The sequence below is a fragment of the Anabrus simplex genome, chromosome 1 (genome assembly GCF_040414725.1).
Source record: "Anabrus simplex isolate iqAnaSimp1 chromosome 1, ASM4041472v1, whole genome shotgun sequence".
Taxonomy (NCBI): domain Eukaryota; kingdom Metazoa; phylum Arthropoda; class Insecta; order Orthoptera; family Tettigoniidae; genus Anabrus; species Anabrus simplex.
This window is the reverse complement of record NC_090265.1, coordinates 872,729,883-872,745,037: the sequence shown is the minus strand read 5'-3', so window position 1 is coordinate 872,745,037 and position 15,155 is coordinate 872,729,883. Positions and strand designations below refer to the sequence as shown.

At 37.8% G+C, this 15,155-nt stretch overlaps 1 protein-coding gene across 1 annotated transcript in view; it reads left to right on the top strand.

Annotated features, from left to right (window-relative positions):
• The window catches only part of LOC136857327 (uncharacterized), a 109,865-nt gene extending 95,020 nt beyond the window's left edge, over window positions 1–14,845 (top strand). The window contains exons 10-12 of the mRNA XM_068225033.1: window positions 1,708–1,796; window positions 4,171–4,255; window positions 14,730–14,845. Of these exons, the coding sequence (XP_068081134.1) occupies window positions 1,708–1,796; window positions 4,171–4,255; window positions 14,730–14,845 (290 nt within the window). The remainder of the gene's footprint in view (window positions 1–1,707; window positions 1,797–4,170; window positions 4,256–14,729) is intronic.
• Window positions 14,846–15,155: the final 310 nt, after the last annotated feature.

Here is a 15,155-nt window from a genome sequence, read left to right as displayed (position 1 = left end):
CTAAACAACTTTTTAATTGAACAGTAGAACCCCGTTTATCCGAAACAAAGGGGGCAGAGCCACTTCGGCTGACACGTTTTTTTGGATGACTCATGGTAAATATTTTCGGAAGTTAAATGTCGCAATAAAAATGCATAAACTCTGTTAAGCAAAGGTGCATACTGTATATTAACATTACAATGTTTACATAATGTCACTGATTGTATAAAATCACTGATTTTATTTTGAATTTTCTTGGTGCAGCCTTGTCGTGCAGCTATGTCGCGTCACCGTCTGATCAACAATACATCAGCTGGTGTAGATTCATTGCTTTGTTCAACAAAGCGCAAAGCAATCTGAAATAATGAAACAGTTTTTGTTACTACTGAACTGAATACTGTATACAGTAATTTTATTACAGTACTGATGGCGGAGCTGTTGAGGATCCAACCAGCCTTCGGGCTGAGGACTAAACATACATACATACTGTAATTACAGCGTGTGGTAATGTATTTTAATAAACATTCAAAATCAATCTTACCTAAAATGCATTAAATCCATCATCTAATGTAAGTTGATTCTCAGAACTGCGATTGTCAAGGTTGGAGTCATTTGCATAATCTTCATGACGAATAATACAGTAATAATGATAATGATAACAATAATAATACAATAATAATAATTCCTGCTTGTCCAGCAAAAATTTATCATGGAATGAACTAAAGAGTAAGAAACGGTTTTGTTTTATGCTACACGTGCATTCTGTCATAATTCATAATATAAAAATAGGGTTTGCCTAGTAGCTCTCAGCACATATAGCAAGAGAATGATTAATATCGACGTTTAAGAACAAGAGGGTAAAAACAAAAATATTAAAATACAATTTTGCCAGAGCATTTCTGTTAAGTCGGGTTCCAGTTAAGCGAAGTTTGGTTAAGTGGGGTTCTATTGTATAATCATGCCATACTTCTATATAATTGAAATACATGCATTAATTATTGTTCCTATGGTGAAAGTTTAATTGTATAGTATGATTATTACTGCACTTAATTTGGTAGACTGTCGACCTTTACATCTCTATCTAAATTATTCAGAGAACCTCAAAAAATAATTTTATAGTGATTTTTTTCAATTTTGATGTCTATCCCCCCGCCATCCCTTGGACCTGGCTACTTTATTTTTTGTCTCCCCCACTTCTAATTCTCAATTGCTCTTACTGATTGCACCCTCCCTTCCAAGATACCAGTGAACATCTTCTCTGGTACAATGATCAGCGAGATACCTCGATAGTTGTTGCAATCCTTCCTGTTCCCTTTTTAAATGTTTTCATGTCTAAACTGGATGATGATTTATAATGATCTTATTGCACTTGCTAATAACAGTGAATCATTTTTAAAAGTCTCAGGTTAATTTTATTGTCTTCTGCTCCTGAGTGCTTGTGGGTGGGAGGTGTTGTCCAGCTGTGGGATTCTTGAAAAGTGATAGCCCTAGATAGACTGGATGGTAGTGCCAATTTTGAAAACGCAACAAGGTACTAAAAAAACCAGAATTATAGATGTTTAAAATCTTGGGCTTTTATGAAGTTTTTAATAAATTCAAACACAAAAAGGGAAATCTTGACTTAAACCAATCATTTGAATTACAAATGTTCATACAATAAGTAGTGATGCATTACAGTATTATTTTTATAGATATTTATCAACTGATTATTCTTCTATCCTAATGTAGATGAGGGATCTGGCGATGGTGGCAGAGCAAGCTTGAGCGAATGTGATGATCGAATAACACTTCCTTGTGATTTTGAGGAGTTCATTATGGTAAGTGAGAATAGCTGTCACCTAACTGGGTGAAATCTTCAATTCATGTTCATCATGTATGTACGTGTTACAGGTTAAACCTCATTTGTGCATTACAGTAACTTTTGAAGGAGGGCTGGGGGGGGGTGCCAACTGTGGAACAGCCAGTTTGACTTGCAGTATATATTCACTTGGATAACATGCAACCCACGCAGAGAAGAGCTTGCAATGTATTGCTGTGTGATTGTGTTTTTGCCGTACTGGTGAAGTTGCTTATTACTGCAAGTTTCTTTTTGTTCAGGATTTCATTAACTGCTGTAAGTTCAATGCTTTATAGGCTATTAAAAACTTTAAATTTCAAGTTTATATTGCACAGTCAACAATCACAGCAAAACTGACATTTACTACACTCGCGGGTTAGGGGTTTAACTGCACAACCTCAACTTTCATTCACAGTTCGCTCAATATTATTATCATAAAAAACATTTTCACACATGTTAGATGATGACATGTAATAATTAGGTCTAGAACTATTGTCATCACTTCATATCATGCTGTGATCACTGCTCATACTAAACCACCTCAGTTTTCATTCACTATTCACTGAATCTTATTTTCACACTTAAATATTTTACTCAAGTTGGATGACAACATGCTAATAAGGTCTACAGCTAGTGTCATCATTTCTGACTTAACCACTGCTTGCACTTAACACAACTGTGTTGATGGGGTGAAAGTTCCTCATGGGGAAGACTGAAGTAAGGATGTTAATATGAGGAGAAATCTTTATTGGGGTACTCACACAAAAAGGTTTGCAAATAAAGGTTACAGATCTCTTCACCTGATTATACTGTATTTAGGGGTTGTAATAAGGACGTAAAGGAGAGGGGTAAGACTACAATTAGAGTATGGTTCCAGTGTATGGGACCATCACCAGGATTACTTGATTCAAGAACTGGAAAAAATCCGAAGAAAAGCAGCTCGATTTATTCTGGGTGATTTCTGACAAAAGAGTAGCGTTACAAAAATGTTGCAAAGTTTGGGTTGGGAGGAGTTAGGAGAAAGGAGACAAGCTGCTCAACTAAGTGGTATATTCTGAGCTGTCAGTGAAGAGATGGCATGGAATGAAATTAGTAGACGAATAAACTTGAGTGGAGTTTTTAAAAGTTGGAAAGATCATAATATGAAGATAATGTCAGAATTCCGGAGGACAAATTATGGCAAATATTAGTTTATAGAAAGAGGAATTAGGGGTGAGAATAACTGGCCACTGGAGATTTCGATAAATAGACTAGGTAAACAACTACAACTGATAGAGAATCTATCTCCTGGCAGAATTTACACACATTATGTGTCTGTGAACATCTTGATAACCCTCTGTGCATTGGAATATGGTATGTTTATAACATTTGTAACTGAGCTCTTTCTACTATAAAGGTATAGTGCCACTATAGAAATGTTAAACTTGACTTACAGTATACTTTTATAACTGACTCTCAGTGACAATAAATGAATAATAGTTGATAAATCACAACAAAAAATCTCAAAACTTATTTGGCAAAGACCCTCCAAATGTGTCACTTAGACCCCCTTCAGACGATCCACTGCTTTCCATGCCACACCACTCCATTCCACTCCACTCCACCAAAGGTGTAGAAAGGGGCCTGGAGCATTCACACGAGACACTTCGGGTGGCGGCACCTCCCTCCACTCTCGTCAACAGCAGGCCACTCTCAACCGGCCTGATGTCTCTTCCACTCTTGATGAATGGTAGCTCACTACTCGTAAATCAGATTAGTTCGTTCAGATGGTCAACATTGTGTGCTCCACACAAGATCAAAGTTTTTGTATCAAAATGTCAGTTCCATGCTGAAAAATTAATAATTGAAATACAAAATCGTCCTTGTCTATAAGATTTACGAACAACAGACTATTCAAATAAAATAATATAAAATAAAAGATTTCAAATGTGGACTGAAGTTTCCCTAGAAGTGATTCCCAGTTTTGCTGAAATGGACCCAATGAACCCTGGTACTCTTCTTCCTCCTCAATATTATTTTTGTAACAATATAAATCCCAAGGATAAAGTTCACGTCCATGGTCCAAAGTCAAACTGAGACACAAAAGATGTGGTGGGGACTAGAAGTTACTAGAAATTGCCAGAAGTGGACAGCAAGGAAAAACAGAGTGAGAAGTGGAGTGGAGTGGTATGGAAAGCAGTGGATCGTGTGAATGGGGCCTTACTTCGAAGAATTTTGGCCTCATGTCATTATGTGACTTGATAATATAGAAATACTTTTTTTAAATGTTTGGTAATTGCTGGTAATGTGCACATTAGTGCTCTAAACCTTACTGCATTTAAATAAATACTGTAATGCGGTAATTTATTTTACAGCCAAAGGGTAGTCCAGGTGTGTGTGACTTGCTGCACTGTGGAAACTCCTTCTGTAAAGAGAATGAGATGCCATGTCGAATTGAAAGTAAGTAGATTATATTATTTATTGTTATTTCCTTTACAGGGTATTATATCACCTCAGTTACAATCAACAGTACAAATTACTTTCAATATATCTAGTATAGAATATTTTACGTTAAAAATGGTATGAACAAAAAGTCAAAAATGATGTAACACAGATTGAAATTAAACATAAGCTCACTGGATGAAAAATTAGTCACCTCTGGAGAAATCATTACAAGCATCATTTAATACCGTGTGACTCCGCTTCTGGACTTGATAACCACCTGTATTTGGTTAGGAAGTGCATCTACAAGGTTGTGCAGGTACGTCACATCCAGGTTAAGCCACTCACTGAGGATTTGATCACGCAATTTCACCAAAATGCTGATGTCGGCGTTTTATCTGCTGTTCCAACATGTCCCACAGATTTTTAATGGAGTTCAAGTCAGGTGATTTTGCACCCCAATCGAGATGTAATAGGGTGGGGGAGTCTTCATAAAACCAGTCACATATGTGTCCAGCCCAATGAACTTCCCTGTTGTTATCTTGAAAAATCGGGGTATCAATAGCATATTCATCATGCAGATGTTGACTGAAAGGCAACACCTGATCATCCTACCTTTTCCTCCACACATCTGATGTGACATTCATGTTGGTCGTCTCAGTGAGCGTATCTAATCCATGATACGTAAAACACCCCCAAAACATCACAGACTGTTGCCTACGAGATACATAAGGCTAGGAAAAACAGCACACTAGACTCGGCTTCGAGCTACGTCCGACAAGCGCCACTAGAGTTCTCTTTACTGAGCTGTCTTGCCTGCTCACTGCAACACATTTCAGTATGAAAACCTATAAAATTTCATCAAAACTAGTAATTTCACAAGACACCAAACAGATGTGAGATGAAAAAAAATTGACCAAGAGCAGTTGTATGACTTACTTTCTACAACGTATTTCTTACACTTTGCTTAAATGAAATAAGTAATTCACCAAATAAGCAGAGAAGTCTATCAGCGAGTTTGTCACTTCTTCCCGTTTTCTCTAATTCTGCCTCAGTGTATCCGATAAACTGATCAAAATTGCGGTCATAAATAACTTTGGGTTTAATCAACATCTTATAAGTTATCAGCTCTCCTACCTTTTCCTCCACACATCTAATGTGACATTCGTGTTGAAGCCGCTTTTTTTTTTTTTTTTTTTTTTTTTTTTTTTGACAGATACTGTAGGTCTTATGGCGATGATGTGATAGGAAAGGCCTAGGAGTTGGAAGGAAGTGGCCATGGCGTTAATTAAGGTACAGCTCCAGCATTTGCCTGGTGTGAAAATGGGAAACCACTGAAAACCATCTTCAGGGCTGCCGACAGTAGGATTTGAACCCACTATCTCCCGGATGCAAGCTCACAGCCATGCGCCTCTAACCGCACAGCTAACTTGACCGGTAAGCCGCTGTTTGGAGAGATATGGAAAAAAACCAGCGGCTTCAATACTAATGTCGCAACATCAGATGTGTGGAGGAAAAAAGTAGGATAGCTGATAATTTATAAGATGATGATTAATCCCCAAGTTATTTATGACCGCAATTTCAATCAGTTTATTGGATACACTGAGGCAGAAAATCCTATATAATTCTTCAGCATCTTTTGATGTGGTACAGTTAGGTACTGCAAGGATCTCAAATCTGTAGTCGGTGGGTGCTTTCCTATGCCAGAGGACGCAAATTTTTAGCGTCGTTTTTTCGTATTTCACTCTTTCTTCCTGTTAGATTCAGTTTGTTCTAACAGGAATAAAGCTCCTAAACGATCATTTGTACCATTATTTTCAATTTGAAAGCGACTTTCAACCTATTAGGTCGTGTTACGTCCATTTAGTACGTGTTGAAGAGATGTTAAGTACAGAACAAAAATGGCCAACCAGACACCATCTTTGTTAACATCATCTTTGTTAACATCTCTTCAACACATACTAAATGTACTTAACACGACCTAATAGGTTGAAAGTCGCTTTCGATTACAATGTGGTCACGAAAATTCAATATTCATTGACTTGGCCCTCAACGGGCAACTTGTGATGGTAGTAGTACCATACCTGTAGCTTAGATCCTTTCCAACAGAACAAAGATGGCCTAGGCCACCATAGCTCAATTGGTAGAGCAACCGACGCAAAATCGGGAGGTTGTGGGTTCGGATTCCACTGGTGTCTGGTTGGGCATTTTTGTTCTGTACTTAACATCTCTTCAACACGTACTAAATGTACGTAACACGACCTAATAGGTTGAAAGTCGCTTTCGATTACAATGTGGTCATGAAAATTCAATATTCATTTTCAATTTGGTTTACATTTTGGTGAAGTTTAGATACCTTAAATCATTTTTCTGATTTCATTACCGTATCCTACTTCTCAATATAAAGATGGTTTTTCTGTAATCTGGCATTTGAAATCTCATCAATATATATTTAGATTTAACATAGATACTCATAGCCTTTCCTTGACATGGAAACAAGACTTCTAGGTACTTATTTTATTTTATTTTTATTTTTTTAATTTTTTTTTTTTAATGACGTAGTACAGTTATATGCTGAATATATGGTATTTCATCGTTATCTGTGTTACTGTGGTTGGTGGATCAGCAGAGGTGAAAGAAGGTGCCGGGATGAATGGGTCTAACTACAGAGACAAAGTTAATTTAAAATTTTAACAAACTTAATTTTTTTTCTTTCGTAAAAATTACAAGTAACAAAATCACAGGTACTAGTAGCAAAAGACAAGTCTAGTTAAGACAAGATTGTTGGTATAAACGGAACTTGTGCTTTAAGTCCTCAGTTAACACTTCCTGAGCTTCGACCTTATTTCTACAAAGATCACCATATTATGCAAGGGCAGAACACCCCTCAATACATGGAGCACTAGCTCCGTAATTTACAATGTCAAGCCTCCTAGAGGCACTTTTACAATACTAGAAAAGAGCAGACACGCTCTCAGCTTTTCAAGCCTAGTCAAGGCAACACCAAAAATGTCTTACACTTTCTGGCCTTCCATGGCCCAGCTTACAAAATGAAACAGGGGTATCTCGTACCCAACCTACAAGGCCTTTGAGTAAAAGAAATAACCGTTAAATAAATGGCCCGAACAAAAGGAAGGAGGCAGATACTTGCACTCCTCTATGTAGCTTCCTAAAACCTAACGGGCACAAGGCCGATGAAACAGGGACTATTCCCAAACTATGGAGGTGACCCGTATAAGAAAGAAATTTTAAAACATTAAGGAAGAGAAGAAAATCAGTTACCAAAACGTAGTCACCTCAAACCAAAATGAAGGGGAGCTTGAGAGGGTAAATCACTCTCTATCCCTGAATTACAGTCACAGATTTTATGAAGTTTTTACATAAACCAGCAGAGAATTACATGTTTAGAAAAGTAGGTTACATTGTAAAGGTTTCAGACCTTTCCCGCGGGTTAAACTGCTGAGCTAGCAAGAAATAAAGATGTTAAACGGCCTTTACCTTGCTGAAGACCTGCTGCCTGATGAAAGAGGCGCCTCCCGCCTCCTGCTTCCCGTACACACACTTAGTTAGATGGTGATCAAGTGGCCAAGAGACGTGAAAATCAGCAGTTTATAAACCCTCCGGGAAAGTTCGAGACCTTTTATGAATAAAACAGCCACACCCTCTCAATTTAATTGGCTAGCTTAAAGTTACACACCAAATCGAAGAAGAAGCCTGTGATTGGTAGGAAATTAATTACAGAAATTCTGGATTGGCTAAATTCAAAACTAGTGGAAGGAAAAGCTATTGCCAAACCACAAAAGAATGAATGAAATTTAGTAAAGAAAAAAACTGATGAGTACCAAATTTCTTCACTAAAGTTCCTTCACTTTGCACCAGGGTGCATGATCATAGTTTTTTTAGTAGATACATCTATGAGAGAATGTCTACACTTCTTGAAGAATGGAAAACAAAACAAGTTGAAATTCACACAGTACTGGCAACTTCATAATCACAAAATTAAGGTAGTGACATCTTCTGAGCAAAAGTTAAAGGAGGTCTAGTTTTAAGTTCAGTGTTTCTCCTATAGAGGAGGTTTTATTGGCACAAGATTTAAAAGTGCGGCATAGGGGTGTACCTCCCGGTACAATCTGAATCAGAAATTTTACTAAATTTTGATGGCAATACGTCTTTTCTTGGAGCTGGAACCTTCCTGCGTTTGACACTTTTCTGTTGTGAACAGGATATATGGTACACTAAAAACAGAAGGAACTTCGCTGGGGAGAAATTGCTTGATTGATGTGCTTACACTGAAATCTGATGTATTAAAATGCAAGCTACATACTTGTGCCTCGAAATAGCTTGCCTGCATTTCTCTCTTAAACCTCACTCTGAAGGAAAAATAAAGAACGTCACATCTTCTTGTACCATGCTTTTCAACCTCACAGGCACTCACCGACAGAAACAATATGTACAATAAATTGCATAAAATCAACACATCACAATTACTCCGTACATCACAATGTTAAAGTCCGTCAAGAGCAGAACAGAAACCTGACATCTAGTGGCCAAACCGTGAACACAGTCCCGTCTTTTCAGCATCAAATTAGTAGCTATGTCCTGGCCTTGTGTATCTCGTAGGCAACACACAGACCCACCTCCAGCATGAACCTGACCTTGCACACATGAAGGATGAAATGCTTGATTTGGTCTTCAGTGTACTTGACAATGTGCATCATTGGAATACAGGCAAAAATGTGATTCGTCAGAACACATTACGTTCTGCCAGTCAGCTACTGTCCACTTTCGATTTTTAGCCCATTGAAGACGCGCAGCTTTATGTACCTGTATGAGCAATGGCCTCTTGCAAGGTGACCGACTTCAAATGTTAATTGCATGCAGTTCCCGTCGCAATGTTCTCTTGCTAACAGGTTGGGATTGGCCTTTATTCACTCACTGCAGCTATTCCTGTTGGGTTTGGAAGTGATTTTGATTCACAAGCCGTGAAACACGTCTTCAGTCCCTCTCAGTCAGGATCTTTTCCGACCACAATTCTGTCGTTGTGTTTCGTGGCCACGCGTAGTATACCGCTGCTTGTAGACACGTTGAACAGTCCACCACAAAACACTAAGAAATCCAGCAACTTCACGCACCATATGGCCATGGGCACGGCCAAACACAATTGCCCCATTTTGCCACTCTGTCACATCTTTACATCTACGCACGTTGACATACGCTGTCCACTTGAAACATCAGTGTCTCACTGATCACTACTGACTTACGCTCACATAGAGGCAGTGCACGTGTAGTTGAGCACAGGATTCATCCACAGCACCATCTGTACAGGCTTAACGATCCATCTGTTTGTGTGCATACTGGGGTGACTAATTTTTGTCCGGTGAGCTTATTTTCAATGTGAGATGTAACATGTGAAAAAAATATATATATACAAACCCAGGTTCACTAAGGTTAATTGATAAAACTGCTAAGAATATTATAATCTTTCAGTAAGTTTGGTGGTATAATATCAGAAAATATAACTTTCTTTTCCTAATACAAATGGTCCGTTTTGGGGGTGATAAGTTGTGATATACGTAAGGAAATGCCTATAGAGGTGAAGTAAGTGGGAACTTGGTGTGGCTCTGGATCATTGTGGTAGCGCTCTCTCTCTCTCTCTCTCTCTCTCTCTCTCTCTCTCTCTCTAGTCATCAGCCATAAGGCTGATTAGCAGCAGCTCTCCATTCTTCACGTTTCTCTGCTATCCGTTTCAGTTCGGAGTAGGAATCACATCTCATGCCGTCTAATATTTGCGTCATGAAGTCTAATCTTGGTCGTCCTGTATAATTTTTTCCCCTCTATGGAACCCTGTATTATTTTCTTCAATAATGCATCATGTTAGATCATTAGATGATCCCGCCATCTTTTTATTTGTGTTCTAAGAAACAACAGCTAATGGGGCTCTGGTGAGGCTACAATTAGGCAAGCAAATCTGTAGTGGGTAAACATATGCTTTCAAATAAATAACAAGTCTCACATTAAAGATGGAAAATACAAAACCTGTCAAAGGGAAAGGATTACAGGAGAGAACTTTTAAGCACAAAAACGCTCAATAGTAATGCAGAGAATACTATAGATCTCATTGAAAGATGAGATTAGATGTACTGGACTGGCAGAAATTAGGTAGAAAGAAGGAAAAAACAGATCTGAGAGAGGAATTTAGTTTGCATTGGCTGGGGAATAAAGAGGGAAGAAGATATGGTGTGACTCTTATTATACGAGAAGTGCTGCAAGAAGAAGTAGTAGGTTGGTTAAAGTAGGATGATTAAGGTCAAAATAAGTGTGAAATATACAAAAATTGAACTAGCTTCTAAATCAGCTATGGCAAAAATGTGACTTGTGATTTAATTTTGAATCACTATGCATTCCTCTTGCTTCCTAACCCCTCCTACTCCTACCTGTTCACCCCCAACTTATGTTTGTTAACAGCTATTTTCAACAATGAAATTAGTCGTTTCTATCACAAACGATAGAAATGACAACACATTTCTGATAAGTTATGACTGGCAGTACTGTGAATGACGTCTTCTTCTACTACCACTTTTCCCACACCTGTAGAGTCGTGGGTGTGAACTGTGTTGCACCTGTGGACCTGGCCCTATTTTCCAATTGGATGCCCTTCCTGACACCAACCCTATGTGGAGGGATGTAATCACTATTGTGTGTTTCTGTGGTGGTTGATAGTGTGGTGTATTGTCTGGATATGAAGAGGAGAGAAATGGACAACACACAAACACCCAGTCCCCGAGCCAGAAGAATTAATCAGGCGTGATTAAAATCCTCAACCTGGCCAGGAATCAAACCCAGAACTTTCTGAGCCGAAGGCCTCAATGCTTAACATTCAGCGTAGGAGTCGGACAGTACTGTAAATTATATAATTACTGATGTTGAAACACTGTTGCAAAGGAAGTCTGAAGACAAATTTAGGCTTATGTGTCCTTTGCTTTGTTTTGTTTCTTTCTTGGATGAAGCATATGTTCTTTGTTGTATTAAACTGTAAAAATTTGTATATACTCTGCTTGTCATAAGTATAATGAACATCTATCACTGAGTCAGATTGTTGCTTCACTTTCCCTTCAGGTTTCTTTCACCCCACTCCCAAAGTAGCTGTTATCCAGATTGAATTATATGTGACTTAGCGCACAATAACGTTTTTGCCAGAACTACTCTACACCATTGTGACAATACTGTGGAAAGAAAAGAATGAGTCAGGAGATAAAGTAAACTGAGAAACCTGAGGACTTGCAAAATTAAGGCGACATTCCCGAGATAAAAATAAATATTTTGGTCATTTTGGTGAACTTTTTATGATTGAAATTGAAAGGATTGAATTACCTTTTTTCTTGCCACGAAGTTATTCCACTGAATTCAAACAATTTATCACTGTAATAATGCTTTGTTTGCCTGTTGTAATTTTACATTTAAATCCCATTTTTCTCCCATAATATTCTGCCAAATTTCAACCCTCTATTGCATACTGTTGCCATTAGGCAACAAATAACTTTTCACCTGTGTAATATTATAGACAGAGGTAGTTTTACGGCACACCTTCAACTGTACAGTCATCTATGACTCTGCCATCTATGAACCAACCACCATTTATTTTACGTGGGCCCTCCCCATCATATTACCACAGGCTTCAGGAGTACCTACAGTCGTGCAAGTATACTTGCGCCTTGCAGTACATACCCATGGCCAGTAGGCAGTAATGTTCGGTCTTTGAATATTAAAAGCTTAGCGTAAAATCATGAAAAAATATATATATATATATTCCAATATGGCAATCCACATCACATACGAGTGTTAAGCTATTAGGCCCAGTTAAGAATTGCTGGTATATCTAAACCACTGAGCGTATGTTGAACATTAAAGCTTGAAATTTTTTTCACCAAATGGAAATGAAAAATAATTCATGCAGTAGATGGTTAACAAAATTTGTATGCTATATGTATCACAGCTATATTAAGAAACTGTCTATGGAATTTTTGATTGCAGAATGTTATCAAGTAGTAGGGATTTTTAAGTTCAAAATTTTAGAACGTAAAAATTACACAAACTATAGTACAATATATCTCCTTATATGAATGACGTACAGAAAAATCAATACCTACATAGTGCTTTTAAAAGAAGTATTATCTACCTAATTACAAATTTACAGTAATATGTTAATTAAATTTCATGAAAAAAATAGAATTAAAAATTTCAAAAGAAAAAATTTATTTTAGAAAACTATTAATTGTATATGAAAGAAATGTTTGTGATATCTCTACTTTTATTTAAGGTGACATTCCCACAAAGTTTCGTGAAAGTCCATGCATTAGGTAAAAATATATTTTTACCCACAACCTCCCGATTTCGCGTCGGTTGCTCTACCAATTGAGCTATGGTGGCCTAGGCCATCTTTGTTCTGTTGGAAAGGATCTAAGCTACTGGTCTGGCACAACTGCCATCACACTGTAGAGTGCGTTTAAGCTGCCCGTTGAGGGCCAAGTCAATGAATATTGAATTTTCATGTTGTAATTGAAACTGACTTTCAACCTATTAGGTCGTGTTACGTACCTTTAGTACATGTTGAAGAGATGATAAGTACAGAACAAAAATGGCCAGCCAGACACCAGTGGGATCCAAACCCACAACCTCCCGATTTCTCATCGGTTGGCCATTTTTGTTCTGAACTTAACATCTCTTCAACACATACTAAATGTACGTAACACGACCTAATACGTTGAAAGTTGCTTTCGACAAATTTCTGACGTCTGCTTATGAAATTATCCATTATCTGTCTTAATTCTCTTTGAGAAATTAAACTGATTTATTGACTGATGCTATCCTTCAGTTCAACAGAAGGTTTCTAAGAATAATCCTAGGAGTGTAAATTGGGAGATCATGCAGGCCATATATTGTTGTTGATAACTATCACTAAACATTCCAAATCAGTCAGCACTGGTCTGCATTTAGGGCTGTCACCCTGGTGACAGATTCCCTATCAGTTGTTTACTTGTCCTGCTCCATGTCTAAATGTTTAGCATATTGACCTTTCGTGCAAAGAGTCTTGGGTTCGATTCCTGGCTGGATTGGGGATTTTAACCTTCAGTAGTTAATTCTTCTGACACGGGGACTGGGTGTTGGAGCAGTCTTCAACATTAGAATTCATCTTAGAGTGCCATCCTCACAGACACGTAAGTCACTTACAGGCAGGGTTGCCATACATCCTGGACTTTACGGGACAGTACAGTATTCATGTTAAATGTCCCATGTTCTGGGCAGCTACTATCCAGGACAGCAATTGTCCTGTAATTTGAACCTCGAGAGAAAAACACCAGTGTTTCCACCTCTGATAAGTACCAAGAGCTCTTTTCTTCTTTCTTTCAAAGAGGATAGATTTCTTCACTCCTTGGTTTCTTTATCTGGTGTGAGTACATAGATTTTAAAAATTGTTTTTTATTTTATTGTTTGCAGTTCACGGGTTGTCCATCCTAGCAAATAAGATGCATAATAGCGGACAGTTACCTGAGGTAGTCTGGGTCCACCACATGTTCATGTGAAATTGTCAGCTGTGAGAAATATTATGTTCTGTTGACTTGATCAGGTCTGAATTGTTCATTTATGTAAATTTTTCTTCAATGTCATGCAGAGATTTTTATGAAATTGCTAAGAATGAAAAAAAACTGTTATTAGCACTTCAGAGAAATAAAAAGAATATAGAGAAATTGAAAGAAATGGTATGAATAATTAAATAAACTAAGTTTTCCCTATTTGTTTTACGTCGCACAACAGATGCAGGTCTTACGGTGACGATGGGATAGAAAAAGGCTAGGATTGGAATCGACCATGGCCATAAAACAGGCTACAGCCCCAGCATTTGCCTGGTGTAAAATGAGAAATCACGGAAAACCATCTTTAGGGCTGCCGACAGTGGGGTTCGAACCCGTCATCTCATACAAGCTCATAGCTACATGACCCAAACCATGCAACCACGTGCTCCGTACTGTAAGTTTCAGTCTGCGTATGAATGTTAAGGCATGCATTAATAAACTGCACGATGCTGTCAACATGATAATAAGCGTATCATTTTGAAACAAAGTTTATAACTGGTAGAATACAAACCCGTTGATTTCCTCGATTGCACATCTGACCCGTGTTTTGATTTCAGGTATCTGACAACCCTGCCTACAGGTGTCAACTCGAAAGACCTGGACCATATATATATATATATATATGTATTAGTAAAGGAAAGGAACAAACAGTGACAAACTATTTGAGGATGGCAATGTATGAAGATGTAGAGATTTTCCTTGCCCATTTGTGTTTTCATGATTGTTCTTGTCTTCTCTTCTAATGCTGATCTGTAATTTTGTTTATCCTCTTATATGTTCCTATCTCAATATTTTTGTTAAAATATTCTCAACTCTGCAGCAATTACCTTTCCTGATATAGACTATTGTTGTTTATGCAGGCAGTACTACGCCTTTCACCATTCAGGTTCAATTTGGACCAGGGCTGAGAGAAGAATCACCTGAGGATAATCTTGGGATGTGTCTACGCTACCAACAGCAACCTTGCAATCCATAATAGGCCAAAGAGAAGAACCTACAAATTTCACTTACCAGAGGCAGAGTTATAACCATCTTTGTGTAACACTGTACATTTTGTCTATGTGCTTCTGCCAATTAACTGGTTACTGTTGTCAAACAGAAGAAATTACATTTAAGTATGATTACAGCACAGAGAACAACATATGTACATACTAAGACTTTGTACATGTATCATCAATGCTGTTTACAAGGAGTGGTACTTACAGAGCCATGGAAGCACCAGAACCAACATGATGGAACAAACAACTAGTTTTTATAGATGAAGCATGATTCTGTAATTCTTCAAA